This window comes from Lissotriton vulgaris, chromosome 1_1, assembly GCF_964263255.1.
Source record: "Lissotriton vulgaris chromosome 1_1, aLisVul1.2, whole genome shotgun sequence".
Classification (NCBI taxonomy): Eukaryota; Metazoa; Chordata; class Amphibia; order Caudata; family Salamandridae; genus Lissotriton; species Lissotriton vulgaris.
In genome coordinates, this window is record NC_141685.1 from 740,430,860 (window position 1) to 740,458,700 (window position 27,841).

The 27,841-nt window shown below is 49.9% G+C and overlaps 1 protein-coding gene across 1 annotated transcript in view; it reads left to right on the forward strand.

Moving 5' to 3' along the window:
• Positions 1-27,841, forward strand: part of KIAA1614 (KIAA1614 ortholog) — a 260,979-nt gene that overhangs the window by 139,934 nt on the left and 93,204 nt on the right. The window contains exons 3-4 of the mRNA XM_086955481.1: positions 1,924-1,987; positions 11,463-11,627. Of these exons, the coding sequence (XP_086811607.1) occupies positions 1,924-1,987; positions 11,463-11,627 (229 nt within the window). The remainder of the gene's footprint in view (positions 1-1,923; positions 1,988-11,462; positions 11,628-27,841) is intronic.

Genomic DNA, 27,841 nt, shown 5'->3' on the forward strand with positions numbered 1-27,841 from the left:
ATGCTGTGTCAACCCCTACAGTGCGAATTTGATGTTACTATTTGAAGTATCTGCGTGTCTGCATGTATATGAGAGTGAGCGCATTTGTGTGTGCTTGTGCATGTCTGTGCATGTATTTGGGTGTTTTTGTATTGGAGCATGGGATTTTATGTGTGCTTGTGTTCTTGGATGTTTCTGTATATGTGCTTGTCTGTGTGCGTCAGTGCGCATATGAGAGTGTGCTCACATTGGTGTGTGCTTGTGCATGTCTGTGCGTGTGATGATGTGTGCATGCTGGATTTGTTATTTTCTGGCGGCCGCTGTCCTGGATATTGACTTTAACTGCCTGATGCCTAACCTTAGGATGGCCACCAGTGTACCAGTGTACAGTACAGTCCCCTGCCTGACCCAAAGATGGCTTCCATAGTGGTCCCCTACATGTTGTTTTACTTCCCTGGGACAACAATTGGACATTGACCAGACCTTGCACCTATCCCCTAACCTGCCTACACATCAGGACTTGCAACCTGCGCAACTTACCCCAGGCTATGGAGACCATGCGATTTGGCTGATGCCCGGTGGAGCTACCATATAGCTAAAGAGGATGTGGAGTCCCCCTCCCTGCCATCACCTACCCAGCCGGACCTTGGGCAGATTTTCCCCTTGTCTCTACGTCCTATCTTCCTCCTACCCCTTTACCCGATCCCCTTACCCTTCCTGCTCCTTTCACCTTGTCCCCTATGTTCTTTAAACTCTTTTCTTGATACTTATGTAACTTTTAACTGATGTAATTTGCAACATTATTGTCCCTCATGTAAAGCACTCTGATTCCATCTGATCTAGCCAGCGCTATACAATAACTCATTAATTACATTTGTTCCAATTTAGTACTCTTTCTCCCTTTGTCTACCTCCCTAGCTCCTAGTTTCTATCCACTCTCCCCTGAATTTTTCACCTTGCCTGCTAGTCTGCCTAGCCCCCTGTCCTTTGTTCCCTTTGACTAAGCACTCCTTCTCCCCTTGTTGGGGAAAGATCCAATATTTATACTCTGTGGAGTCTCGGCGTACCCGCTGAGAGAGGCTACTGTGCCAAAGGAGTCACTCGCAGCTGAGGTATGATATGGCACCCCTTGCCAAAGCACTCCCTCTCCCCTTTTTGGGGCAGGATCCAGTATGTAGGCCTTGGTGTCTCAGAGACCCCTCTGAGAGAGTTCACTGCGTAAAGGGAGCCTCCCGCAACAGAGATAGGGAAGTGTAACCACTTCCCCTGGGATCACAGCTTACCGGACTTTGGACGTTGCTTTGACTCGTCTACCGGTTTGTGTCCCCGTCGCCCTTCCCCTCCTCTTTCCATGCGATGTCCTTCACCCTCCCCTCCTCTTTCCCGCATTCTTTACCTGTCTACTTCCCCAGCTCCTTCTCCCCTCCCCTGAATCTTTCCCCTTGCCTGCTTTTCCCCTTACATATTTGTTCTTATTGTTTATCTTGACCTTACAAGTAACTATGTTGCCATGCTCTAATAACTGTGTAACCTTTGTAACGATGTAACCTGTAACTATGATATGATGCTCATGTAAAGTTCTCTGATACCTCCGGGTCTAGCCAGCGCTATATAAAACCTTTAAAATAAATAAAAATAAATATGATGCCCATTATGCAGGTCCCTGGTATCATTTACTCCTTGTGGTACGTTAACATTATTTTCATCATGTCACATATCGCCCGTATCGGTGAAAAAAGGTTATTAGAGAAAGGTTACCAGTTCCATGTAATGAGTTATCAATGGGTTTGAAATGGGCGAGTTTTTCTGAATATCAAAATGCTGCTAGTGTGTTTCAGGTGACAGTCTGAAAGGTTTCTCATGAAACCCAAATTGCCTCCTCCACTTCATGCCAATCGGTCTCAACATGCTGTTTGTCTGATGTGCTTTCCTTCTGGTTTCTAGGGCCACTGATGAATGACGTGGACTGGGATTCTGGGATTTCACTACCAGACTCTGAAGGATGCAGGTATGAGTATTGAATGTAGTGGGGATAACAGTGCATGTCTTATATTAGCTACATATGTGTTTTCTAGGCTGGTCTGGTTTTCTACAGTTGGTTGCCCTTTTTCATCCATATGTCACGTCATTACACGGTTGTCTACCTCTTGATCCTTATGAACTGGACATGTTTGTAGCTGCAGAAAGGTTCAATGCGTTCAAGAATACTGACACTTACAATTTTTGGTAGGGCCTGTGTTCTGTCTTGTCCCTCTGGAACCTTTCAGCTAAACCTACCCTTCAACTATTCACACTTATACCCGATGGGGACACTTAAAAAAAACAACAGAAAATGTAAAAAGATTGGGAGGGTAGATTAGGCATTGCGTAGCAGTCAGGGCTAAGACTTGTAATACGAAATCACCATGATTTCCTCAGTACGCCTATGTCCCTTTAATAACAGCTTGTTGGAACCATGCTTTAGATGTCCGTTTGGTATATGCCTTCCGGACTTAGTCACATCCTCTTAACAATCAACAGCCCCCTCTTTCCATGGCCCCTGCATCTTTATTCCAGTGTCCATGTATTCAAGTCACACTGTTTCCTTGTCCTGGCGTGCTCCTGCCCTGTAAGCGGTGTTCCAGTCTCTTTTCCTTTTTTTTCACTATTTCATCATCTGTGTCTTTCTGTCTCAGTGTCGGTGTCTGCCCTTCTTATAGTCCATGTTTTCCTACACCAGTTTCTCTGTGTGCCTGTTTCTCCTGTCCTAGTGTCTACCATTCCCTGTGTTGCTGAACCCCTGTGTTTTTATGTATTAGTGTCTACTTGTCTTAGGGTTACTCCCGGTTCCCATGTTTCCCTTTTACACTGTGTGTATACCTGGCCTGTTGCCTTCATGTCTACTGTCTTTGCAACCAGCCTTATTTGTATCCCTCCGTGTGGCTGTGTTTCGTTATGATATGGACTAAATGTTAGCATGTAACTGTCCCCTTGCCCTTGAATCCTTGTCCATGTGTATGCATGTACCAGTGTAGTGTCTTTCAGCTCCTGTGTCGTCTTCTCTGGCTGTCTATGTCCACTTGTCTAAGTCTCAGGATCTCTTTGCGTCTACAGTATTATATGCTGCAGAAAGCAATGAAACTTGCATGTTAAATTGGAATCCAATAATGTAATTGGTGCTTGGGCACCAGGAGTAAAGAATAGTACAGAGTGATCACTGACTGCCCCAGACCCACAACAAGAGCCTTAGAGCATCACACGGACAAAAGCCCTCTCCTTTATGTACATCATTAAAGATTCCAATCTGGTAGTAAACTGGGGTCACTCCTTCCCCACATCAATAGATGTATGCTTGCAATCCTGCATCACGTTTAAGAGAAAAGAATAAACCTAGATTTCTCACACCATTCATTTTGTAATGTCTTTACACAACATTATTTTTAGGTCTCGTAGCGAACACAGCTGTGTCTCCGCTAGAGATTTTTTGTTAGCGAGTGTGCTTCCCAGGAGACAGTTTCGGCCGCGCGCATCCTTGGAGTGGATTTGAAACGGGAACGCGCGCTGTGGCCAGGCGCTGTCTCCTGGGAAGCGCAAGCACCACACACGCATGCGCATACACACACACAAGCGCCCATGCACGCACATACATACATACATACAGAGACACCCCCCTGACACATACATACACACACACGCGCGCGAGCACACACACACACAAGTGCACCGAGGCCCCCCCTCCCCCTCCCCCGCCGTCACCGTCGCATACACACACGAGCATACACACACACATAAGTGCACCAAGCCCCCCCCAGCCTTTTGAAACTTACCTGGGCAATGTCGGGGACTCTTCTCTCAGCACGCGGCGCCCAACCTCCTGCTAGCGCGGCCCCGGGTCTCCACACCGCTCACAGGAGCCCCGGGCCGCGAGACGCATCGACTCCGCCTGCCTCCTCTTCCGGTCTGGACGTGGCCCCGCCCCCGTCACAGGCGACCGTGTCTGACTTCCGGGGCGGCCGCGGCGGACTTCCGGGGGCATTTAGGATGCTGCTGCTGATTTCTCTGTCCTCCGTGTATTCCGTCCGTGGATTCTTTCCGTCTTCTGTTTTTCTTGTTTACGTGTCCTGTCGTTTCCGTGTGCCGACATAGCTTTAAAGCGACCGGCAGTGTACTTCGGTTTTTGCATTTGAGGACAAGTCTTTCAGAGTGGTAATCAGAGTTGAAATAACAACCGCATTAAGACCAATGAAAAGTTTGGATGAATAGTCCCTTCTTTCTGCCGGAAGATGCTACCACTCGTTTCTCCCCCAGTCTCGCCATTCAATCTTCCTGCACCATTCCTTAACTCAGGGGCACCAGAATTCCCCCACCTCCCACCAGCAGCATGCACATCACCCATAAGCTTTGTATGGATTGGGCTCAAAGGTGAGGCGTGGGTGGTACTGCTACACACATAAAAAACCCGCAAACGTCTGTGCGGCACAAGCTTATTCATCAAGCCACAATACCCCACGGCACCACGCTGCCCCCCTTCATAGCCCATTAACAATAAAGTGATCTTTTTACCAGTACTTTTGTGTGCACCCATTCTCACGCACACATACGCACATGTACACACAGACCCCCACACACATGGGCACACACACATGCGTGTTCACACACATGCACGCGCACACACACACAGTTTCATGGTAGTGGTGCTCACTTTCACAGAGAAACCACCAAATCCATAAAAAATGGGCCATCAGAGTTCAATTAAAGTTATTGATCTCAAATATCCGATTTTGCCAATTTGATAAAATGGCTGAAAAGGCACTTCATTACTGATTGCCTTATTTAGCTCATGGCTGATGAATCATGCCTGCAAGGCTTAAAATGTATTTTCAAATGAACGAATGTTCATGCCTATTCACAACACTGCGTACTTCACTTTCTACTCACAGAAACGCACACTTGCCCCCTCAAACAAAACACTCACACACTCTGATCACACCCTTAGTCTAATCTATGGCCACAGGCCAAGCACACTTATATACGTAGCACCACTGCCATACACACACGGACACCATCACTGCCATGCACACACGGACACCATCACTGCCATGCACACAGGGACACCACCACTGCCATACACACAGGGAAACCACCACTGCCATACACACACAGACACCACCACTGCCATACACACACAGACACCACCACTGCCATGCACACACGAACACCACCACTGCCATACACACAGGGAAACCACCACTGCCATGCATGCACGGACACCACCATTGCCATACACACACACGGACACCACCTTTGCCATGTACACACAGACACCACCCCTCCCATACACACACGGACACCACCCCTCCCATACACACACGGACACCACCACTGCCATGCACACACAGACACCACCACTGCCATGCACACACAGACACCACCACTGCCATGCACACACGGACACCAAAAAACAAAGATTATGCAAAGCATTGTCATTTACAATGCCAGTAACTCAAACTTAAATGCTGCGAGACCTATTGCATTGCAAATGCTTGTTATGGTTTAGCTTGATAGTGCAACTGTAGCGAGACAATTATGTGAGCATCATTAGAAAGGGCTCCCACATGTTGGGAGCCAGGAGTACATGTTTTGATTGGGCATAAGTTGTCAGCATCCTAAAAAAAGAGTGCTTGCACGCCACACAGCTGTGATCATTCTATTTATTTATCCAGCTTGAACTTTCAGGGTCACACACCTAACAGTGAAATGGTATTAAAGCGTCTTCAATAACTTTATTCATTTTTTGTCTCTGGCAGCAGCACAGTCTGGGGAAAGGCAGTCATTAACCTACATGGATTTTTAGGTCTGGCTTGACAATGCAACTGTCACCTGACCTTTTAGCCTTTGCTTCCACACAAATTCATATTTATTCCCATGCTATTTACTTGTAATGCATCACATTACCAACCAACATTCCTTTAAAGCCAGACCTACTGGCGTTGCCAGTGCTTGGTTTTCTTTTATTGAGATTTTAAACAGTGACTTTGACACAGATATAAAAAATATGCACTAATATCACCATAGAAAACAATGCATTATACAGCTGAGCAAGAGTCCTACTTCAAAACTCCACAGTGATATATTGTTTGCTAACTGCTTGATTCAATAAAAGGTAGTCTGCTTTCTCCACAAACAGCCCTGCCAAGTACCACGCATCAGGGGTTAGACTAACGCATTTTAGTGCATCTGCATCATCGCACTAAAATGCATTAGTCATGCTTTTATTTGTCTCATTGATTAGACAGTCTAAACAAACAATAAAGCACTGCTGGCTGTGTTCAAGTCACGGCGCACAGCCTTGGCCAAGCCGGAGTCCGGCCTCTGAGAGTGTAGCAAGACCACTTGGTCTCTGCTCTCAGAAACATTGTGTGGAAATTGAAACAAAACAAACAAACAGCCAGACTGCAGCACACCTGGATCCAGTGACGCCTTGCCTTGACTTCCAGTGAGAATCTGCCCATCCCCATGACTGTGGATTAATGCTGCCAATCCTGCCCTGGCCAGCAGAGAACTGGCTAATCATCATGTTGTTTTCTTGGGGCCAGACCTGCACCTGGGCAGCCAGGCCTCTTTGCCTGCATTCTTGAGTCCTGTTGACAGATAATGCCCTTTCTCCTCAGCCCTCCAGGTGTCTTATGCCAGGGACATTGCTGACAGGGTTACGCCTGCTGGCCACCAGGATAAGTCCACTTCTCACACTGTTTACGTGTTTGTTGTGGGGCCACGTGGGGCACACTGTGGGCCTCATTTTCAATCTTTTGACATAGGGCAGCGCCGCAAGGCTTCCTACGTCAAAAGGGCAGGAATGTGCCATATCTATCAGATACAGCACATTCCTGTCTTTCCTCTAGCGCTGGAGCACAAGCTGCCATGTGCCAACGCAAGCACCCTTGTGCCATGGTGCAAGAGTGCCTATGTTTTAGGGAAGATTGGTGTTATGCAGGAAGGGACACCTTCCTGCACAAAAATAATCAATGGAGGTGATTTCCTCTTTCTATGTGTGCTGCAGAGTGCAGCACACATAGAAAAGGGGAAAAACAAGGAGAAATAATGTTATTTCTCCTTGTTGCACCTCTGCTACACCACCCCTCGGGAGGTGTAGGCTTTTGACGCATTCCCAGGTTCACCAAATCTTGTACATCAGGGAATGTGTCAAAAGCCATGGGTGTCACTGTAACGCCCACGGCACGCCTCGCTATCGCAGAGTGAGTCAACGCGGCGACTTGCGCTGCGTTGCCTCAGTCCATATCTACAAGGCCTTGAAAAGCCACACAGGTCCACGGCGCAAGGGCCGAGTCAGGGGCGGACTTAGGCATGTGCAAGCTGTGTGCACAGGGCCACCAAACCCCAGGGGCCACCACACCAATATATATCCTTAATATAATAATCCTCTGAGAATGGATACATATTTGCGTGGCAGCCCCTGGCAGGGATTTGGCGGCCTCCGGCTCTGTTCTACTTCTAAACACCCTGACCCCCCCTTCAATGACCTCCGCGCTCCGCCCCGCCCGGACCCCCTCTTCCGGGGCCACCTACCTACGCTCCCTGCCCAGGGCCGCCATGAGCTTAGAGCCGCCCCTGGCCGAGTAAACGAGGCCCTGTGTATTTTTCCAGCTTGAAGCCGCTGGCCGGTTGGCTCCTCAGCTCCGGACTCCCGCAGAAGAACAAAAGAATAACTTGGGGCAGGAGAAGAAGCTGCCCACTGAGAGCGGGAAGCGGCACTTTATGGAAGTACCATCAACTTCCTCCTGCTGAGCAGATGATGACAGAGGGCTGCAGCAGACACATTTGAAAGGATTCTCAGGTTAATGGTAGTCAGTGCGATGAGCTCTCAAAATGAATCACCCAGATTCGATTCTTTAATGTTATTTAAAAACATAAAGGAGCCACAGCACTTTGGGCCCTGATGAACGACAACTTTAGAAATCTGAACCAGCCCAGTGTTGGAGCTGGTATTCGAATCAAGGTGCTGCAATACATGGACCATTCGTGGTTTTGGTCCACACGTTTTCTTCCTAACTCCTCTCGATAAAATGCCATTCCTCAAAGTGTCACACGTGATAGACATATCGTCACTCATAAATTCGGTGTAAACAAGAAAATGTCACTCATTAGTATGCTGAAAACGTGGCAGCTAGGTAACAAACATATGACAAAATCAAATTGTATCGCTACAAAATACGATGTCTCTGAGCCCATTAAAATCTCTTTAAAAAAACATACCTTTAAGACTGTTTTTTAAGGAAAAGACAAGCATAGTACGTGATTGACAAGCCGAGTATGACTGAACAATGTTTGACATGAGGGGTGCCACGTGTCTGTCAGAGTTGATGACAGACACATCAGACTTTCTTCTCTTCGATGTGTAGGTTTCTGTTTTTTGACATTTTATGACCAGACTGGGATTTTAGCGCGTTTTTCTGGGGAAAGGGCAGGAACCAGCACACAGGGTGGACTGTGTCTCGGGAGGGGGGCCCTGTTAGCTCCCGCCACGCCCCGTACTCTTTTTAAGCCTTTCAGGAAATATTTATTAGCCCTTCCCGCAGCGGCTTTAATGAAAACGCCCTTTGTGCTTCCAAGTGGGTAATAAGCCACCCTTCTGTTGTAGACCATTCCTCAGTTTCCCCATGGATCCCTCCCCCCGCCGAGAGTGGACGGGTCGAGACGTCATGGTGGCAGGAGCTGGGAGGTAGAGGAGGAAGCCCTGCAAAAGGAAAGCGGTAGAAATAAAATACAATCTAGACAAGCATTGGCAAAGCCAACAGGTCTGGGCTGGATCGAATGTGCCAACTCCGGTAAACACAGGAGTTCACACATTCGCTTCATGCACAAAAGCTGTTTATCGCATTACACCCTTGGCTTTGCCAATGCTGGGGAAAAACTAGAGCAATAAAGGTTTTTTTTCTGTTTAGGATGCATACAAGGGAGGAAGAATGAAATATAAAAAACTGTGCGACGATCAAGTGTACATTTCAGATGTGAAATAGTCCTTTATGCATTCCAATGGATGCCTTCAGTGCAAAGCAGAATGGTACATCAAATAGCCAATAGCAGGAGGTAAGAGAGTGTTATTCCTCTGGCAGGAGCCAAACACCACTCTTTGTATATTTTACTGAATTTATAACAAAAGGCATTGCAGACAGTTGCACTGTCTAGCCAGATCTAAGGAAGAAACAAAGGAGCAGACAGAATTTAAAATAGTGCATCAAACCAGTAATGTCCCTGAGGAAGCCAAGCAAGTGAGCCCAACTTTCTCTTGAAAAGTTTCCTTCACTATTTTTAACGTCCATGTATGGATCCACTCAGTGAAATTACCACCCACACATCCAACGTCCATCCATCCGCTCTCTCATTTCCATCATTCCAACCTTTTCACTATTCCTTTCATCCATTGACCAGTACAGCCATCTGTTCACATGTCTACCTTCCACCCTTTCCACTTTGCATTGGTTGATGTTTTCACCCTTCTATCAGCCATCGTTTAATCCATCCATCCTTTTACTATTCACCAGCCCATTGCCACTCTGTCCATCCCTGTCAATGCATCCATCCATCAAGCCTGTCATTTATGTATGCATCCATCATTTTATCCATCCATCTTTCCATTTAGCCCATCCTTTCAGCCTTCTATCCATTCGCTCATTGGTCCTTTTGCCTTCAATTCCTTCTTTCCTTTCTCCCATCCTTCCTTTTACCATTCCTTTTATGTTTCACTCACCCCTTCCTCCTTTATTTATACCTTCCTTCCATGTCAACTTTTTCCTCTTTAACATTGTCTCCATCCATCTTCTTTCTCCCATGCTTATTGTTATTAGCTTTTTCTTGCCTGTTCTTACTAAGATGGGAGCTTATGGTGCCACTGTAAAGAGGGTGAAAAGAGAAAATGAAAAGTGTGCTGAACATGGCGGGAGGAGGGTTGGAGTAGGAAAGAGCAGGTTGATTTAGAGTATGTGGGCAGATGAGGTAGCAGCGGATGAGAGAGAGAGTGCAAAAGTCTGCTGTAGCATAATCCCCACCTTTCGGACTGGCAGGTAGATATCATGGAAACAATAGCTTTTGAGATGTTTGTTCAAAATCCACCTCTTAAAGCAGCTATCCCAGGTGGCTCTAATGATAGGCATCTCTAGACATGGGTGTTTCTTAGTGAAACGCTTGACTTTAGATATAAAACCACTCTCTTGGTTGCAAGCTATCTGGATCAAAAAACATGGCATGCACTTTTCTCTCCATTTCGGAAAAGTCCTTTTGCATATCTAATTCAAATCACTGTTAACACTAAATGTGTTTGGAAATAGAAGGAATTAGAATTTATAACTAATGCATAAAGAATGCAACATATTCTTCCATTAACATTGCTCCCTAGAGCATTTGAAACATTTCCAAATTTAGAAAATTAAAAAACCTAATGCTACCAGAAAACAAAGACTTGTTATATACCACAAGTCTAACAGAGATGATATTCAAGGAACTGCAGAATGTTGAGTTGTTGTCACGTATAGTTTTGTTTCATTATTAATTGTGTGGTCTGAGCTGGGGGAGGAAGAGGGGTCAATGAAGATGAAGGGTTAAGGAAATCACACGAATGACCATCTACATAGAAAAGAGAGAATGAGAGAGCGAAAGGAACTATGGAAACAGAAAAAATAGAGGGAGCAGGAAAGAAGCAAAGAATGCTTTGTAAAAAGCACAGGGAAACTGAGAGGAGGGGAAACGGAAACAAGAGAAAATAGATAAATCTGAGTGAAGTGACTCTAGGGAAATATAAAAGTGATTCCAAAGAGAGAGATGAGCGAGTACTAGAGACGTTCCGTTCCATAGATGAGAGATAGAGAAAAGAGAGTTCATGGAAAGAGAAAGGAGAGCAAGGTAAGCCCAAAGAAATAGAAAGAAACAGGTGAGCCATGAGAAAAGAGATCATGAAACAAGAGAGCATAGTTTAGGTAAAGAGAGAGAACAAGAGCGGAAAGGAAGGAGAGAGCACTTTTGCACGAGAGATCCATAAAATAAGAGTGCCTGAAACGAGAGAACGTTAGACAGTGCAAAAGAGAACGATAGAGTCAGACGTGAAGGGAAGAGGAAACAACACTCGAGAGAGAGAGATACAGAGACACGGAGAAGAGAAAATAGGTGAGACAAGAGAAGAACATTGTTTAAAGAAAGAATACAGAACAGCCTGGGTAACAATGAGATGAGAAGGGGAGAATAGCTGCGAGAGAGGGTCACTGTGTAGAGAGCAACTAACAAGTGTTTGTGTGAAAAAGGAAGCTTGGTTGAGCCATGTCCTGTGTGTTTAATTGTTCCCCTCGTGTGCGCCTCGTCTTTGCTCTTCCCCGCAGACTGCACACAGCGTCCGGTCCCCCTGCTGCGTCGCGCGGCAGGCAGACAGACACCTGTCGTCATTGCCAAAGCCCCTGTAATCCGCGTGTTTATCTCTTCCCTCCCCCTCCCGGCAGGTCGTCGGAGCCTCCGCCGGAGCTGGCCCTCAGCGCCCGCCATGAACAGGCCAAGCAGCTGCTGCAGAGAGCGCGCATGAAGGCCCGGACCAGCCCGCTGCGTGCCAGCCACCACCTGCTGCCACCCCCGCCAACCGGGGCCGCCACCCCCGGGACAGCTGCATGGTAAGAGCGCACTCGAACGAGGGGGCCGGACGGGGAACCTAGAACCCACCCGGAACCTTTCATCATGGCAGCTCCAGCTCACTGTGCACAGCAGGGCCTAGGAGCGGCACCCCAGGGGCAGAGCGAGGCGGGTGGGCGCAGGCAGGGCTCTAAGAGAGATGACAAAAACCGGGGGGTTTCCTAAGGGTGTGTGGCCTATGTAATGAAGGGCCTGGCTTGAGTATGTAAACAACACTACTGAGGCCTGTGTACTGGGTAGTGGTCTTCAGAGCCTCTCAATGAATGACTCCTGTTATGTTCATTCTTTGTTAGACATGTACGACCCTTTTCTCTCCACATTGCTTCCATATGCATATTTGACACCTTAGCTCTTTCCTCTTCTGCACCCACTTTTCACTCTCTGCTGAATGCACTGCCTTGCATCCCATTCACTTCATCGCATACAATGCACGCATTCACCTGTAAGCACTGCATTTTATTTTACTTTCACCTTGTCAAATATTTTGACAACTGTGTACTTCCTTCGCATACATCTGCACACACAACTGGAATTAGTGACCGTTGCTCTGTGAGAGGCCAATGATCGAATGACCGTGTATTCTAAACTCCTTTTTAGGTCTCGCCTGTCGATGCGCATGCGCATCGAGCAAGGCGAGAGTATTGCGAGTTATCCACTCTTTATCCACACTGCAAGGAATCGTGGCGATTCCTTGCAGTGCCCGTGACTTTTAAGGTCAATGCGCATGCGCATTAAGCTTATGCGCATGCGCATTGACCTTAAAAGCGCGTGCGCGTGCACGTCCGTCTATGTTTACCCGCTCCGCCCCCTCCCGCCGTGTCGCATTTCTCCTCCCCCTCCCCTCTCTTCCTTCCGTCTTCCTGCCGTGTCGCACCTCTCCCCTCTCCGCCCCCTCCCCTGCCCGCCGTGTTACGTGCTCGCCCAGTTCCACCCCCTTCACCCGCTCCCTCTTGCAATCCATCTCTGCCTACATGTTTCTCTCGTTTGCATTTCATTCCCCTCATCTCCTTCCAACTCTACCCCTTGCTTACCGTCGACTGCTCTCCACAGGCCACAGTGTACCGACAAACGCATTTCCCAATAGAGGCAGTCTGAGTAAAACACACTGATAAATCAAGCCCTTAATATGTCACTCTTTATGCCCCAGCCCCTGTTACTCTGCAGTCTCGCTCTGTTCTTCTTTATCTTGGACATGATCTACCCCCCTCCCGCCGTGTCGCATTTCTCCTCCCCCTCCCCTCTCTTCCTTCCGTCTTCCTGCCGTGTCGCACCTCTCCCCTCTCCGCCCCCTCCCCTGCCCGCCGTGTTACGTGCTCGCCCAGTTCCACCCCCTTCACCCGCTCCCTCTTGCAATCCATCTCTGCCTACATGTTTCTCTCGTTTGCATTTCATTCCCCTCATCTCCTTCCAACTCTACCCCTTGCTTACCGTCGACTGCTCTCCACAGGCCACAGTGTACCGACGAACGCATTTCCCAATAGAGGCAGTCTGAGTAAAACACACTGATAAATCAAGCCCTTAATATGTCACTCTTTATGCCCCAGCCCCTGTTACTCTGCAGTCTCGCCTTGGACATGATCTACCAGCTTTTCTTTCCTTCATTGTATCTCTCAGTTTACCTCCCTTCCTCCTCCTCTCTCTCTCAGTGTCGCTCTTTGCCTCTCTCTCCCGCTCCATGTCTCTTTCACCACCCCGCGCTTTTTGCAGCCTTGCACTGCCCGCCTTTGCCTCTCTGCCATCACCCGGCTCCCCTTCCTCCACTCGCTCTCTTCCCAAGCAGCTGGTTGTAAATCCGAGGCCTCTCTGGGACTGCGCTCGGCACTCCCGCGCCTTTTCACTCGATTGCTCGTTGTTTACTCCGTGATTATTGTCGATGGAATTAACCTTCATTAACCTTTTATTTCCCTCTCCCAATAAGCTGGAGTTTACAGTATTTCTGTTCCGTTCAGTTAGCCTGAAAGGCATCAGGGCTGCGCGCATGCAGTCTTAGGATGGGTTGACCACCCCTCCCCGCATACTAGCCAATGCCACAGCAAGCCCCCTCCCCCCCAGTTCAAGGGACGCTCGAGAGACCCTCAAGAAAGCTGTCCAACCATCCATCGGCGCTATCCCCAGATGCAATATGCAATGGCTTCTTTCTTCCTAGAGGGCAGCCTGGCCGGAGTTTTTTCAGGCAGCAGGCTCAAACTAAGAAGCCTAACGCAAACTGGCGCCTCTCCACCCTACAGAATTGGTCGAGGGACTCCCAAGCCTCCCGTATCTTTAAGATTTATGAGACCGTCCTTGGCTGAATAGGGGTCCCCTGAATGGAGCAAAAATTAAACCAAAACCACCAGCTGGGGCTGTAAAATCACACAACAGCCAGTCATCGGCAAGCAGTCCGGAGCTTCCGTCTTCCCGGTGAGTCTGCCCATACTTTGCATGGCAGTGCATCACAATAGATTACAGTGGGCTCACATGAACACACCACACAGGCCGAGCAAGCAATATATTTCATATGTTGTACTCTGGGTAAATGTGAATTACTTTTATGTTTGGGTTGCTTTGCACTTGAGAGTGTTAGTTATGAAACTTCGGTCAATATTGTATCGTTAAGTCCAGATCAGTCTGCTACACAGTCTTTTCACACAGTTGTTTTTTGCAGTCAAGCTGGATCGATCTGCACAGATTTGCCTCAACCCTCAACCCCTCACCCCCTCACCCTCACCCTCAACCCCTCACCCTCAACCCCTCACCCTCAACACCTCACCCTCAACCCCTCACTCACCCTCACTCACCCTCACTCACCCTCACTCACCCACCCTCACTCACCCTCACTCACCCTCACTCACCCTCAACCCCTCACTCACCCTCACTCATCCTCACTCACCCTCAACACCTCACCCTCACCCACCCTCAACCCCTCACGCTAACTCACATTCACCCTCACTCACCCTCACTCACCCTCACTCTCACTCACCCTCAACCCCTCACTCACCCTCAACCCCTCACTCACCCTCAACCCCTCACTCACCCTCACTCACCCTCACCCTCACTCACCCTCAACCCCTCACCCTCACACAGTGCAATAGGTCTCGGAGGATTTTTAGTTAGAGCTTTTAGAATTGTTTATGGCTTTTTTTATTTGTAATTCTTTAGCATTGGCTACAGGAAACAAAAATGCTAAAGATTTACAACAAAAAACCCATAAACAATTCTAAAAGCACTAACTCTAATGCTGCGAGACCTATTGCATTTCCAATGCTTGTTGATCCACGGATAGGCACTGTGAGAAACTCGCTCTGCATTCAGCCCAAACACCAGAACTCTCAAGATGGCCCCTTGTAAACACATGAAGACGACTCAGTTCCAAAAATGCATTATATAAGAGCAATATGTTACACGAAAAAGTACAGAAACACAATGTTCTAGAAATAGTTTACATAATCTTGCATTCCCAAAGAGTGTTAAACGTGAAATATAAACGGGAATCACATTGTACACATAGATTGCATTGAATGTTAAAAATGTTAAAAAAACGTTATTGCTCAGAAATGGATTAGTGTTATTTGCCTGTTAAGTTAAGGACATGAATATAGAGTCTAATAGGGGCCCTTTTCAATGTCCATTTTAAATAACTTCCTGGTCTTAGACCTGAAAGGACCGGCCCACTTAAAGCCTTTGGAGCAGAGGTATGGCTCTGTGTGGACCATGCCACAGAAACATTTCGAAAAGATGGGACTAAACATTGCATTTCCACGGTACTGATTAATAGTAGTATAGGCACATTGTGGCAGGTCATCAGGGAGACCCCCACCTCCTCTGGAGTTCTGGCTTACCAAATAGGCAAATTAGGCACCAGCCTATGGGCCCCACTACTTTGAGGGGCCATTCGACAACAGATCCAAACATTATGGATTTGATCTTGTAAGTAAGAACATTACAATCAAGCTTTCTTAAATTGTTACCAAAAGATAGAAAAATATGAATCAACTCAAAGAAACGAAAACTTTACACTAAAGACTCTATAGAGAAAATGCTGTATTAATGTAATGAACCCATTAACAACTTAAAGTACATAAAACAGAGACATCAGATTCACATAACAGTTTGTCTTTTAAAAGCTCATCTTCTGGCAGCTGTCAGTTTGTAAAAAAAATCCGGTACAAACTACGTATGTGTACTGTCAGTTGTGAGTGTTGGTTAGTAAAATTAAAAAACGCATTAAGAGATCATTTGTGAGGGGAGTCCCCATACATTTAGACTGCCTAGGGGCATCTACAGGGTTTAATCTGGCACTGCTACTTGGTGCCCTAGTGGAAAAGCTGAATGCACCCGAAGGTGTGTGCCCTCTTGCTTCAGAGCAACTGGGAATACCTTTGCAAATTACAGAGGATGGACATTCTACTTGCAAATCATGTGACTTTTAACAGGGATCATTGGTACATCTAGAGTGAGGGGCCCAATGTACCCCTATCCTAATTTGTCTTATTTAGTTTGACTCCACAGATTTTTAAAACACAAGGACCGTTACTTCGCCACGTACCAAAAGCAGCAACTGGTCTGTATTTCTAGGCAACCACAAGAAGAAAGAAACGTGCAAAACGGCGTGTTTAACTGCACTTAAGTTAGCGTGCTGCTCCTTGCACTCAAGAGAGAGATTTATACACTGCTCTGCTGTCCTTGTTTAAGAGCACCACATACTATGCACTGTACTTCCGACACAGGGCACAATCCTCTACTTATTTCTAAACAGACCACGCACTGGGCCCAAGTCATAGAAGTACATTTACATATGTAGATTTACTCATGTGTAAATACACTCCTGCACCTAGGAGTAAATTTACACTTTTTTTGCTATTCTTCATTTCCAAATGTATAGTTATTCCTATGTATAAACTTAGATGTCTCCATCCCGGAATTTCCAAGTGTAAAGTTACTACTCTGAACTTTTAACTCGTAGGATGGGGACTCTGCAACTGGGTCAGAGATATCCGTCTAGTAAAACATCAGGACATTTATTAAGGTTTAATAAACTTTAAAAACAAATATTAAGTATATACATATATTTGTTCATAAAATATTAATGTGAAATACTTGTATTTATTTTCAATCTAAAACGAATGCTATAAAAAAGTACAGCACATGAAATTAAAAGTGTGTTAAATACTTACATTTTTAAAATTTAGTTTAACAATAATATTCCTAAAGAATAAGTTCGAAAAATCCCACCTACATCAAAACATTTTTTTTATTTAAAAGGTGGGATTATAATTATTTGTAGCTGCAAAAAATTAATTTACATATATTTTATATTTTATTATAACGTTAATATTAAAGTACATGTATTATTACATTTTATAATATAATAATTGTTGATTATTAAATTTATATATATATATATACTTTTAAAGTAAACAAAATATGTAATTTTTTAAAAAGTTGGAGTTGCTTTATATATTTAAACATTTCCTGTGAGCTGTTATTTTAAGTCCCTGCCATCCTTATTTTGTATGGGAGTGTGCTGCAGTACCTGTACGTAGTCATGTTTGGAGATGACTTCACTAAAAGACTGGGATGGAGTGCATTTACAACTTTTGACACGTTCTTGGCTGTAGTAACTTTGTAAATGCAGTCTGTAAATAGCAAGGTGCTTAATGTTGTGTTTGTGTGTGTTTTGTATCTGCATGACCTCCCCTAAAACTCTCCTTAACACCTTCAGCGCAGAGCGAATTTTCGCACTGTGCTGAAGGTTCTAAGCAACGGGCGTGGCCATGACGGAACGGTTCCGTCATAAGCACAGCCCAACCGGCGCTCGTGACGGAACCGTTCCGTCACAAGCATCGAAGGGGTTAACTTTCCCAAGTTTCAGTATTCCCAATTCCAGTCACATCCCCATCCCTCTTGAATTTACTACTGAAACATAGGCCTACGTGTACGGATCTCTGCATAGAATGTATAAGTAAGGCGGCAAACCGTACTTAGGTTTGTGAATTGCATTTTATAGCATGTGAGTGCTGCTACTCTGTTGCTAACAAAAAGAACAGAAAGTGTAGTTAATGAATAGGCCCCCAGTAATTAAATGAATGTTCAACGATAATGTTGTAAAGTGCTTCAGACAGGGACATACAGCACACTACTTAATTCCCGGCAGAACCCAACAGGCTGCACTATTGCCACACTGTAGTCTTTGGGGAGGTACACAACCTGTCCGAGACCAGAGCAGAGATCTCTCACATGACGTGAGGTAGCACAGATAAATCACTAACTTCAGAAGTGGACAGGGACATAAAAACAAGACTGAATAACGCACATTGATTTACTTAAAGTAATGAAATGTCCACCAAATAATTACACTTCATCACATTTTAAAAGGCACAGACAATATAGTACAAATGCATTCCTGACTCATCACTGCATATTTCTTTGACTGTAAGCACTGGTACTCTCCAGGCAATTTATACTCGAAGGTCTCTCTGCGGCCCTTTCACTCCTTCACCACCACCACCACTAATAGGCCCTTCAGAGATAAGGCTACGCACCTGTACCCTGCCACCTGGGCTCCTTGAACTAGTACCCTCTCACTTAAAACCAATCCCCCTTCACTGCGTGATGCACAAGACAAACTAATAAACAAAAGCATCACTGACTAGCAAACTTTCAACAACTACCATCTTGTGCTAAAGTTTTCACACTTGTAGGTACCACCATTTCTCATGAACTACAAAGACACCAAGCCCATTCCTCTGCAAATTGATTCATCTTAACACAATAGCTACATGGTCCACAGCCACTTAGACAGGTGATAAAAGTTTTGGCTCTCAAATTCTTACACACTGTACTCATCCCTGCCTGTGGTTAACATCTAAGTACATGGCGACCATCTGTCATACTATTTTGTCCCTTCTTAAGATATGAAGAGCACAGTGCCACAGACCAACTTAAGACATTATGCCGCTCTCGCGTCACAACTACATCACACTGATTTAACAACCCGCACCAGCTATCACTTGCTTATGCTTGTCCATTCTCTCCCTAGGTGGAACTAAATAGATCTCAATCTGTTAAAGTAACCATGAAACAACCCTAAACATTCCTCAAGATGCCTGCACCATCGCAGTATCGGAATGCAAAAAGGATCCCCTGCTACAGATCAGGTTCCTAGGACAGGGCAAAACTTTACTTAGAAGCATAATCCCTGGCAACCTGTCTTTTCAAAAAAAGCAATCTACGTATCACTATACAGCTCAGAAGGTTATGTTTTTATTACCATTTTATTCACATTTTCAATGTCATATATTCAGTTTAAAAATTCTTTATCAAGATATTCACATTGATTTCCTAACTCCAGGTTGTCTATCTTGGATATTTCTCAGTGCAGGTATACTGAAAAGCACACATATTCAGTCTCTAAATACACTTAGGGGCAGATTTATGTTAACTGGCGCATCCCCAGGGATGCGCCAGTTAACGTGCGCCACAGTGCGCCACAGCTCAGCCACCCATGGTGCGCCGCATTTATAATGCGGCGCACCATGGTGCAAAAACGGCACAGATGCGTGACGCATCTGTGCCGGAAATGTGGCGCATTGCTGGAGTTGCGTCGCAAGCGCGATGCAGCTCCAGCAAGGCTCGGGGGTGCCGCATCTACACAATGCTGCATCAAGACCTACGCCTGCTTCAAGCAGGTGCAGGGTTTTGACGCAGCATTGGCCTGAAAGTGACTGAGTGAAATCTCATAGATTTCACTCAGCCACTTTCAGGAGGCGTTCCTGCGCAGGAACGCCCCCCCCCCTGCGCAGGAACGCCTCCTTATGGCGCAGGGCTTTACAACGTGACGCATCTCCTAGATGCGTCACGTTGTAAATGGGGCGCATTGTTTGCGCCGCAGTTGCGTCAAATAAAGTGACGCAATTGCGGCGCAAGGGCATCATAAATCTGCCCCTTAAATCTCTAAACATCCATACTTCATAACTCATACTTACACAAAGCTTTTCATACATCCATATACCCACTAAAACAAATCTTTATCGTCATTGGGCTTGAGTGTGTTTATTATAACATTTTTCATTTTAACAGTCTTGAATTCAATCAGTCAATCAATCAGGAGTTGTAGAGCAGGGCTGCTTCACCGGTGAGGGTCTTGAGGCGCTGTGGGATCATGCCCGGTGAAAAGAAATTTAAAAAGATAAAATAACTGATAATCAAGTACTGTAGTCACATATATTCAGGAGATCCATTGTCTCATCAAGATGAGTAAATATAGTAACAAAGATTAATATTAAGATTAATTTAATCTGCTTTTACTTGTGCAACGCCACGGACCCTGGATCACGGACCTCTGCCGAATCCCGCCTGCTAGCCGCTGCTGCTCGCCGGACCCGCTGCGCGGGTCCCGCTTCGCGGTTTAGCAGTGTGTGGAACTTTGCCTGGGGCTAGTTGGGACACCGGCAGGGCTGCGAGGGTAGAGCGGGTGGACTCTGAGTTCCAGGAGTCCCCGCGCGCCCGTGTCAGCTGGGCTCCTCTCCCTGCCGGCCGCGCCCCCAACCACAGCGGTATTTAATTACCTTCATCCTCCACACCAGCGGGAATCTGCTCTTACTTGTGCAACGCCACGGACCCTGGATCACGGACCTCTGCCGAATCCCGCCTGCTAGCCGCTGCTGCTCGCCGGACCCGCTGCGCGGGTCCCGCTTCGCGGTTTAGCAGTGTGTGGAACTTTGCCTGGGGCTAGTTGGGACACCGGCAGGGCTGCGAGGGTAGAGCGGGTGGACTCTGAGTTCCAGGAGTCCCCGCGCGCCCGTGTCAGCTGGGCTCCTCTCCCTGCCGGCCGCGCCCCCAACCACAGCGGTATTTAATTACCTTCATCCTCCACACCAGCGGGAATCTGCTTTTACTTGTGCAACGCCACGGACCCTGGATCACGGACCTCTGCCGAATCCCGCCTGCTAGCCGCTGCTGCTCGCCGGACCCGCTGCGCGGGTCCCGCTTCGCGGTTTAGCAGTGTGTGGAACTTTGCCTGGGGCTAGTTGGGACACCGGCAGGGCTGCGAGGGTAGAGCGGGTGGACTCTGAGTTCCAGGAGTCCCCGCGCGCCCGTGTCAGCTGGGCTCCTCTCCCTGCCGGCCGCGCCCCCAACCACAGCGGTATTTAATTGCTTCATCCTCCACACCAGCGGGAATCTGCTCTTACTTGTGCAACGCCACGGACCCTGGATCACGGACCTCTGCCGAATCCCGCCTGCTAGCCGCTGCTGCTCGCCGGACCCGCTGCGCGGGTCCCGCTTCGCGGTTTAGCAGTGTGTGGAACTTTGCCTGGGGCTAGTTGGGACACCGGCAGGGCTGCGAGGGTAGAGCGGGTGGACTCTGAGTTCCAGGAGTCCCCGCGCGCCCGTGTCAGCTGGGCTCCTCTCCCTGCCGGCCGCGCCCCCAACCACAGCGGTATTTAATTACCTTCATCCTCCACACCAGCAGGAATCTGCTCTTACTTGTGCAACGCCACGGACCCTGGATCACGGACCTCTGCCGAATCCCGCCTGCTAGCCGCTGCTGCTCGCCGGACCCGCTGCGCGGGTCCCGCTTCGCGGTTTAGCAGTGTGTGGAACTTTGCCTGGGGCTAGTTGGGACACCGGCAGGGCTGCGAGGGTAGAGCGGGTGGACTCTGAGTTCCAGGAGTCCCCGCGCGCCCGTGTCAGCTGGGCTCCTCTCCCTGCCGGCCGCGCCCCCAACCACAGCGGTATTTAATTACCTTCATCCTCCACACCAGCGGGAATCTGCTCTTACTTGTGCAACGCCACGGACCCTGGATCACGGACCTCTGCCGAATCCCGCCTGCTAGCCGCTGCTGCTCGCCGGACCCGCTGCGCGGGTCCCGCTTCGCGGTTTAGCAGTGTGTGGAACTTTGCCTGGGGCTAGTTGGGACACCGGCAGGGCTGCGAGGGTAGAGCGGGTGGACTCTGAGTTCCAGGAGTCCCCGCGCGCCCGTGTCAGCTGGGCTCCTCTCCCTGCCGGCCGCGCCCCCAACCACAGCGGTATTTAATTACCTTCATCCTCCACACCAGCGGGAATCTGCTCTTACTTGTGCAACGCCACGGACCCTGGATCACGGACCTCTGCCGAATCCCGCCTGCTAGCCGCTGCTGCTCGCCGGACCCGCTGCGCGGGTCCCGCTTCGCGGTTTAGCAGTGTGTGGAACTTTGCCTGGGGCTAGTTGGGACACCGGCAGGGCTGCGAGGGTAGAGCGGGTGGACTCTGAGTTCCAGGAGTCCCCGCGCGCCCGTGTCAGCTGGGCTCCTCTCCCTGCCGGCCGCGCCCCCAACCACAGCGGTATTTAATTACCTTCATCCTCCACACCAGCGGGAATCTGCTCTTACTTGTGCAACGCCACGGACCCTGGATCACGGACCTCTGCCGAATCCCGCCTGCTAGCCGCTGCTGCTCGCCGGACCCGCTGCGCGGGTCCCGCTTCGCGGTTTAGCAGTGTGTGGAACTTTGCCTGGGGCTAGTTGGGACACCGGCAGGGCTGCGAGGGTAGAGCGGGTGGACTCTGAGTTCCAGGAGTCCCCGCGCGCCCGTGTCAGCTGGGCTCCTCTCCCTGCCGGCCGCGCCCCCAACCACAGCGGTATTTAATTACCTTCATCCTCCACACCAGCGGGAATCTGCTCTTACTTGTGCAACGCCACGGACCCTGGATCACGGACCTCTGCCGAATCCCGCCTGCTAGCCGCTGCTGCTCGCCGGACCCGCTGCGCGGGTCCCGCTTCGCGGTTTAGCAGTGTGTGGAACTTTGCCTGGGGCTAGTTGGGACACCGGCAGGGCTGCGAGGGTAGAGCGGGTGGACTCTGAGTTCCAGGAGTCCCCGCGCGCCCGTGTCAGCTGGGCTCCTCTCCCTGCCGGCCGCGCCCCCAACCACAGCGGTATTTAATTACCTTCATCCTCCACACCAGCGGGAATCTGCTCTTACTTGTGCAACGCCACGGACCCTGGATCACGGACCTCTGCCGAATCCCGCCTGCTAGCCGCTGCTGCTCGCCGGACCCGCTGCGCGGGTCCCGCTTCGCGGTTTAGCAGTGTGTGGAACTTTGCCTGGGGCTAGTTGGGACACCGGCAGGGCTGCGAGGGTAGAGCGGGTGGACTCTGAGTTCCAGGAGTCCCCGCGCGCCCGTGTCAGCTGGGCTCCTCTCCCTGCCGGCCGCGCCCCCAACCACAGCGGTATTTAATTACCTTCATCCTCCACACCAGCGGGAATCTGCTCTTACTTGTGCAACGCCACGGACCCTGGATCACGGACCTCTGCCGAATCCCGCCTGCTAGCCGCTGCTGCTCGCCGGACCCGCTGTGCGGGTCCCGCTTCGCGGTTTAGCAGTGTGTGGAACTTTGCCTGGGGCTAGTTGGGACACCGGCAGGGCTGCGAGGGTAGAGCGGGTGGACTCTGAGTTCCAGGAGTCCCCGCGCGCCCGTGTCAGCTGGGCTCCTCTCCCTGCCGGCCGCGCCCCCAACCACAGCGGTATTTAATTACCTTCATCCTCCACCCCAGCGGGAATCTGCTCTTACTTGTGCAACGCCACGGACCCTGGATCACGGACCTCTGCCGAATCCCGCCTGCTAGCCGCTGCTGCTCGCCGGACCCGCTGCGCGGGTCCCGCTTCGCGGTTTAGCAGTGTGTGGAACTTTGCCTGGGGCTAGTTGGGACACCGGCAGGGCTGCGAGGGTAGAGCGGGTGGACTCTGAGTTCCAGGAGTCCCCGCGCGCCCGTGTCAGCTGGGCTCCTCTCCCTGCCGGCCGCGCCCCCAACCACAGCGGTATTTAATTACCTTCATCCTCCACACCAGCGGGAATCTGCTTTTACTTGTGCAACGCCACGGACCCTGGATCACGGACCTCTGCCGAATCCCGCCTGCTAGCCGCTGCTGCTCGCCGGACCCGCTGCGCGGGTCCCGCTTCGCGGTTTAGCAGTGTGTGGAACTTTGCCTGGGGCTAGTTGGGACACCGGCAGGGCTGCGAGGGTAGAGCGGGTGGACTCTGAGTTCCAGGAGTCCCTGCGCGCCCGTGTCAGCTGGGCTCCTCTCCCTGCCGGCCGCGCCCCCAACCACAGCGGTATTTAATTACCTTCATCCTCCACACCAGCGGGAATCTGCTTTTACTTGTGCAACGCCACGGACCCTGGATCACGGACCTCTGCCGAATCCCGCCTGCTAGCCGCTGCTGCTCGCCGGACCCGCTGCGCGGGTCCCGCTTCGCGGTTTAGCAGTGTGTGGAACTTTGCCTGGGGCTAGTTGGGACACCGGCAGGGCTGCGAGGGTAGAGCGGGTGGACTCTGAGTTCCAGGAGTCCCCGCGCGCCCGTGTCAGCTGGGCTCCTCTCCCTGCCGGCCGCGCCCCCAACCACAGCGGTATTTAATTACCTTCATCCTCCCCACACCAGCGGGAATCTGCTCTTACTTGTGCAACGCCACGGACCCTGGATCACGGACCTCTGCCGAATCCCGCCTGCTAGCCGCTGCTGCTCGCCGGACCCGCTGCGCGGGTCCCGCTTCGCGGTTTAGCAGTGTGTGGAACTTTGCCTGGGGCTAGTTGGGACACCGGCAGGGCTGCGAGGGTAGAGCGGGTGGACTCTGAGTTCCAGGAGTCCCCGCGCGCCCGTGTCAGCTGGGCTCCTCTCCCTGCCGGCCGCGCCCCCAACCACAGCGGTATTTAATTACCTTCATCCTCCACACCAGCGGGAATCTGCTCTTACTTGTGCAACGCCACGGACCCTGGATCACGGACCTCTGCCGAATCCCGCCTGCTAGCCGCTGCTGCTCGCCGGACCCGCTGCGCGGGTCCCGCTTCGCGGTTTAGCAGTGTGTGGAACTTTGCCTGGGGCTAGTTGGGACACCGGCAGGGCTGCGAGGGTAGAGCGGGTGGACTCTGAGTTCCAGGAGTCCCCGCGCGCCCGTGTCAGCTGGGCTCCTCTCTCTGCCGGCCGCGCCCCCAACCACAGCGGTATTTAATTACCTTCATCCTCCACACCAGCGGGAATCTGCTCTTACTTGTGCAACGCCACGGACCCTGGATCACGGACCTCTGCCGAATCCCGCCTGCTAGCCGCTGCTGCTCGCCGGACCCGCTGCGCGGGTCCCGCTTCGCGGTTTAGCAGTGTGTGGAACTTTGCCTGGGGCTAGTTGGGACACCGGCAGGGCTGCGAGGGTAGAGCGGGTGGACTCTGAGTTCCAGGAGTCCCCGCGCGCCCGTGTCAGCTGGGCTCCTCTCCCTGCCGGCCGCGCCCCCAACCACAGCGGTATTTAATTACCTTCATCCTCCACACCAGCGGGAATCTGCTCTTACTTGTGCAACGCCACGGACCCTGGATCACGGACCTCTGCCGAATCCCGCCTGCTAGCCGCTGCTGCTCGCCGGACCCGCTGCGCGGGTCCCGCTTCGCGGTTTAGCAGTGTGTGGAACTTTGCCTGGGGCTAGTTGGGACACCGGCAGGGCTGCGAGGGTAGAGCGGGTGGACTCTGAGTTCCAGGAGTCCCCGCGCGCCCGTGTCAGCTGGGCTCCTCTCCCTGCCGGCCGCGCCCCCTAGTTCATCTTAAAAGAAGCAGCCGTCCCCGCTGCGCGGGAGGGCGCCGGGAGAAGCCCGGGACAAGGGCGGGACCGTCTGTGGCCGTCCGGGGCCGACAGAGGCCGGGCAGGGCCTGACCGCTTTCATTTTTAGACCGGAGGACACTGTTCATTACACAATGGATATGGCAACAGAAGCAGAAACCCCGGGGAAAAAATCTAGATTACGTAATGGATCCCTGGAAAATTACTTTCCCAAGAGGAGCGAGGGAGATAAGGATTCTATCCTAGCGGAGCGTAGGGCAGAGCGGCGCCGCTCTGTAGAGAATATGAAACATAGACCCCTCTCTGACAGTCTACTTGAACTGAACCGGGAAGGTGATTCGAATGGCCTAAGTGAGGATAATGTAAGTCAAGAGGGTGTCCCCCTATTGTTTCGTGTCTTTGTAGCCACTCCTTGTTTGCCCGAGGATAATATTATAATTGTTTCACCCACCCCTAGTGTTAGCCGTGTGGCCGACAAATCCAAATCTAGGAAGCAGAAAGTTAACATTTACCCTGTTGCCCAGATCCATCGCCCGCCCCCTAGTAAAAAACGAAGGAAACAAAGGGTGGTAACAGGTAAAGCAAAAACATCGCACGCTGATTTTGGTAAAGGGATTAAAACTCCGACCACAACTGAGACTCCCACAGCAGTTGAGCAGGAACACACTCCACAGGTAGTTGCTTCACCGGGTCCTTGTCCATCTTTAGCAACCAGACAAGATGAGGTTCCTGATAACAACACTAGAGTTACCCCATCTATCACTTCACCACCACTTCCTTCCTCAGTATCAGGGAACCTGGAATTTTTGTTAAGATCTCTTCTTCTACCCATTAATGAGTCTATTAAAAAGGTGGAAATTAGATTAACTATATTGGAAGCCGCCATAACTAGTATGGCTACTCTTACCAAAAATAAAGGAAGTGTGGCGGTACAGCCGACACCTCTTCCTACCACACCTCAAAGCAAATCTAGAATTCCTCCCGCTCCTGCTCTGGCTAAGCAAACTTGTCAGCCCCCGGGGGGAGCTGTGCCCCCAACCCATAATACACCGCCATCTAAACAACCTAAAACATCAGCTACTGACTTGGGAGCAGGCCCCTTAAAACCACCCCTAAAGGCCTCGACGAGTAACAATCAAAATGTACACGGGGATGAAGGAAAAAGCAGAATGCCTCATAAAAGGATCCCACAAGTAGAGATCCCCCCAGAAGCCGTGCCCTACGTGGTGATTCTAACGGGGGTCCCGCAGCTATCTGAGAACAAGAAGGAAGGATTTTCTGACCTTAAAAACAAAATTATCCATTGGTTAAGGTTGCATAGGCCGATAGCACCTAACATAGATGGGGACATAGTTCATGTTAGACGGATCAATTGGCTGGGGAGTAGAACTAAAGATACTGAGGGAGATCTAGTGGTGGTCAATTTTAGAGACCCTCGGGCAGTTGATTACATCTTAAACTGGCCACCTGGGACTGGCGAAACCTGTGTTATCCCACGGGCCTTAACATATTTTTATCCCAGGTCAAAAGTTACTAACTCTAAACATTCAAACAGACCACAAGGTTATAGGCCCCCCTTTATTCCGCCCTACATTAATAACCAACTTCAGTATGGCCATCAGCTGACTAGGGTGCCAGATTTACACTCCGCCTGGTCCATGGTCCCCCATAGACATATGCTGAACCAGGGTCCTAGTATGAACCACCTGATGCCCTTTACCCCGTTGGATACCTACAATCGGTTTTCCCAGCTGTCAGGACTGGAAGACTGCGATTGAAGGTGGGGGCAAGGGGGGGGGGGAAATGATAATGAACCTCCAGGGACTGAGGATTCTCGTCCTCCCTGGGGTAGCATTGGTAAAGAAGAAGATAGTTTATCTACTGACCACATGGTGACCACCATTGTAATAACAGAGGACTCTAGGCCAACTGGGCCCGTGATGAGCACGGCTGGCTGCTCTGCAACCCTCACTACACTAACCCAGGAGGGGGGGCGCCCTCCGACTAGGGTGGTTAGTGAGAGGTTGCCCAAGGTGGGTTACACTTCTATGCCAAGTGGAAGGAAGGAAATAAACCTCCTTTCCTGGAACATTGCTGGGCTAAAGAGGAAGTTAGATATCCCAGAGTGGCACACACAAATTGAGCAGTTCGATGTCTGCCTGTTTCAGGAGACATGGAGTTTTGTTCCGTTACATAAATCGGGGTATACCACCCACTGTGTGCCCGCAGTAAGTAAGGGAAAGGGCAGACCTTCGGGCGGCCTCATAGTCTGGATAAAAATAGATTTAGATTGGTTGGTTACAAGACATAGTGTGGAGTGTAATGATATACTCCACCTCTCGGCAAAAGGAGGGGAGGATGTTGTCAGGCTCGACCTTTTTAATGTTTATGCAAGAGGGACACAGGGTGACTCTCCCTCTTTGACCCTAACATCCTTGGACTTGACCTTAGCCAATTGCCCCTGCTCAGCTAAAATTCTGGTGGGGGGTGATTTTAATTGTACATTTGAACCCCTTCTCGGAGACGACCCTTTAGGAATCGAAGAGGAGGATTCAAAATGGTCTATTCCATCTCTTTCCCTGCCCCCTGTTAGGAAGTGGTCGCCTAGAGCCATACAAATTAATGCACT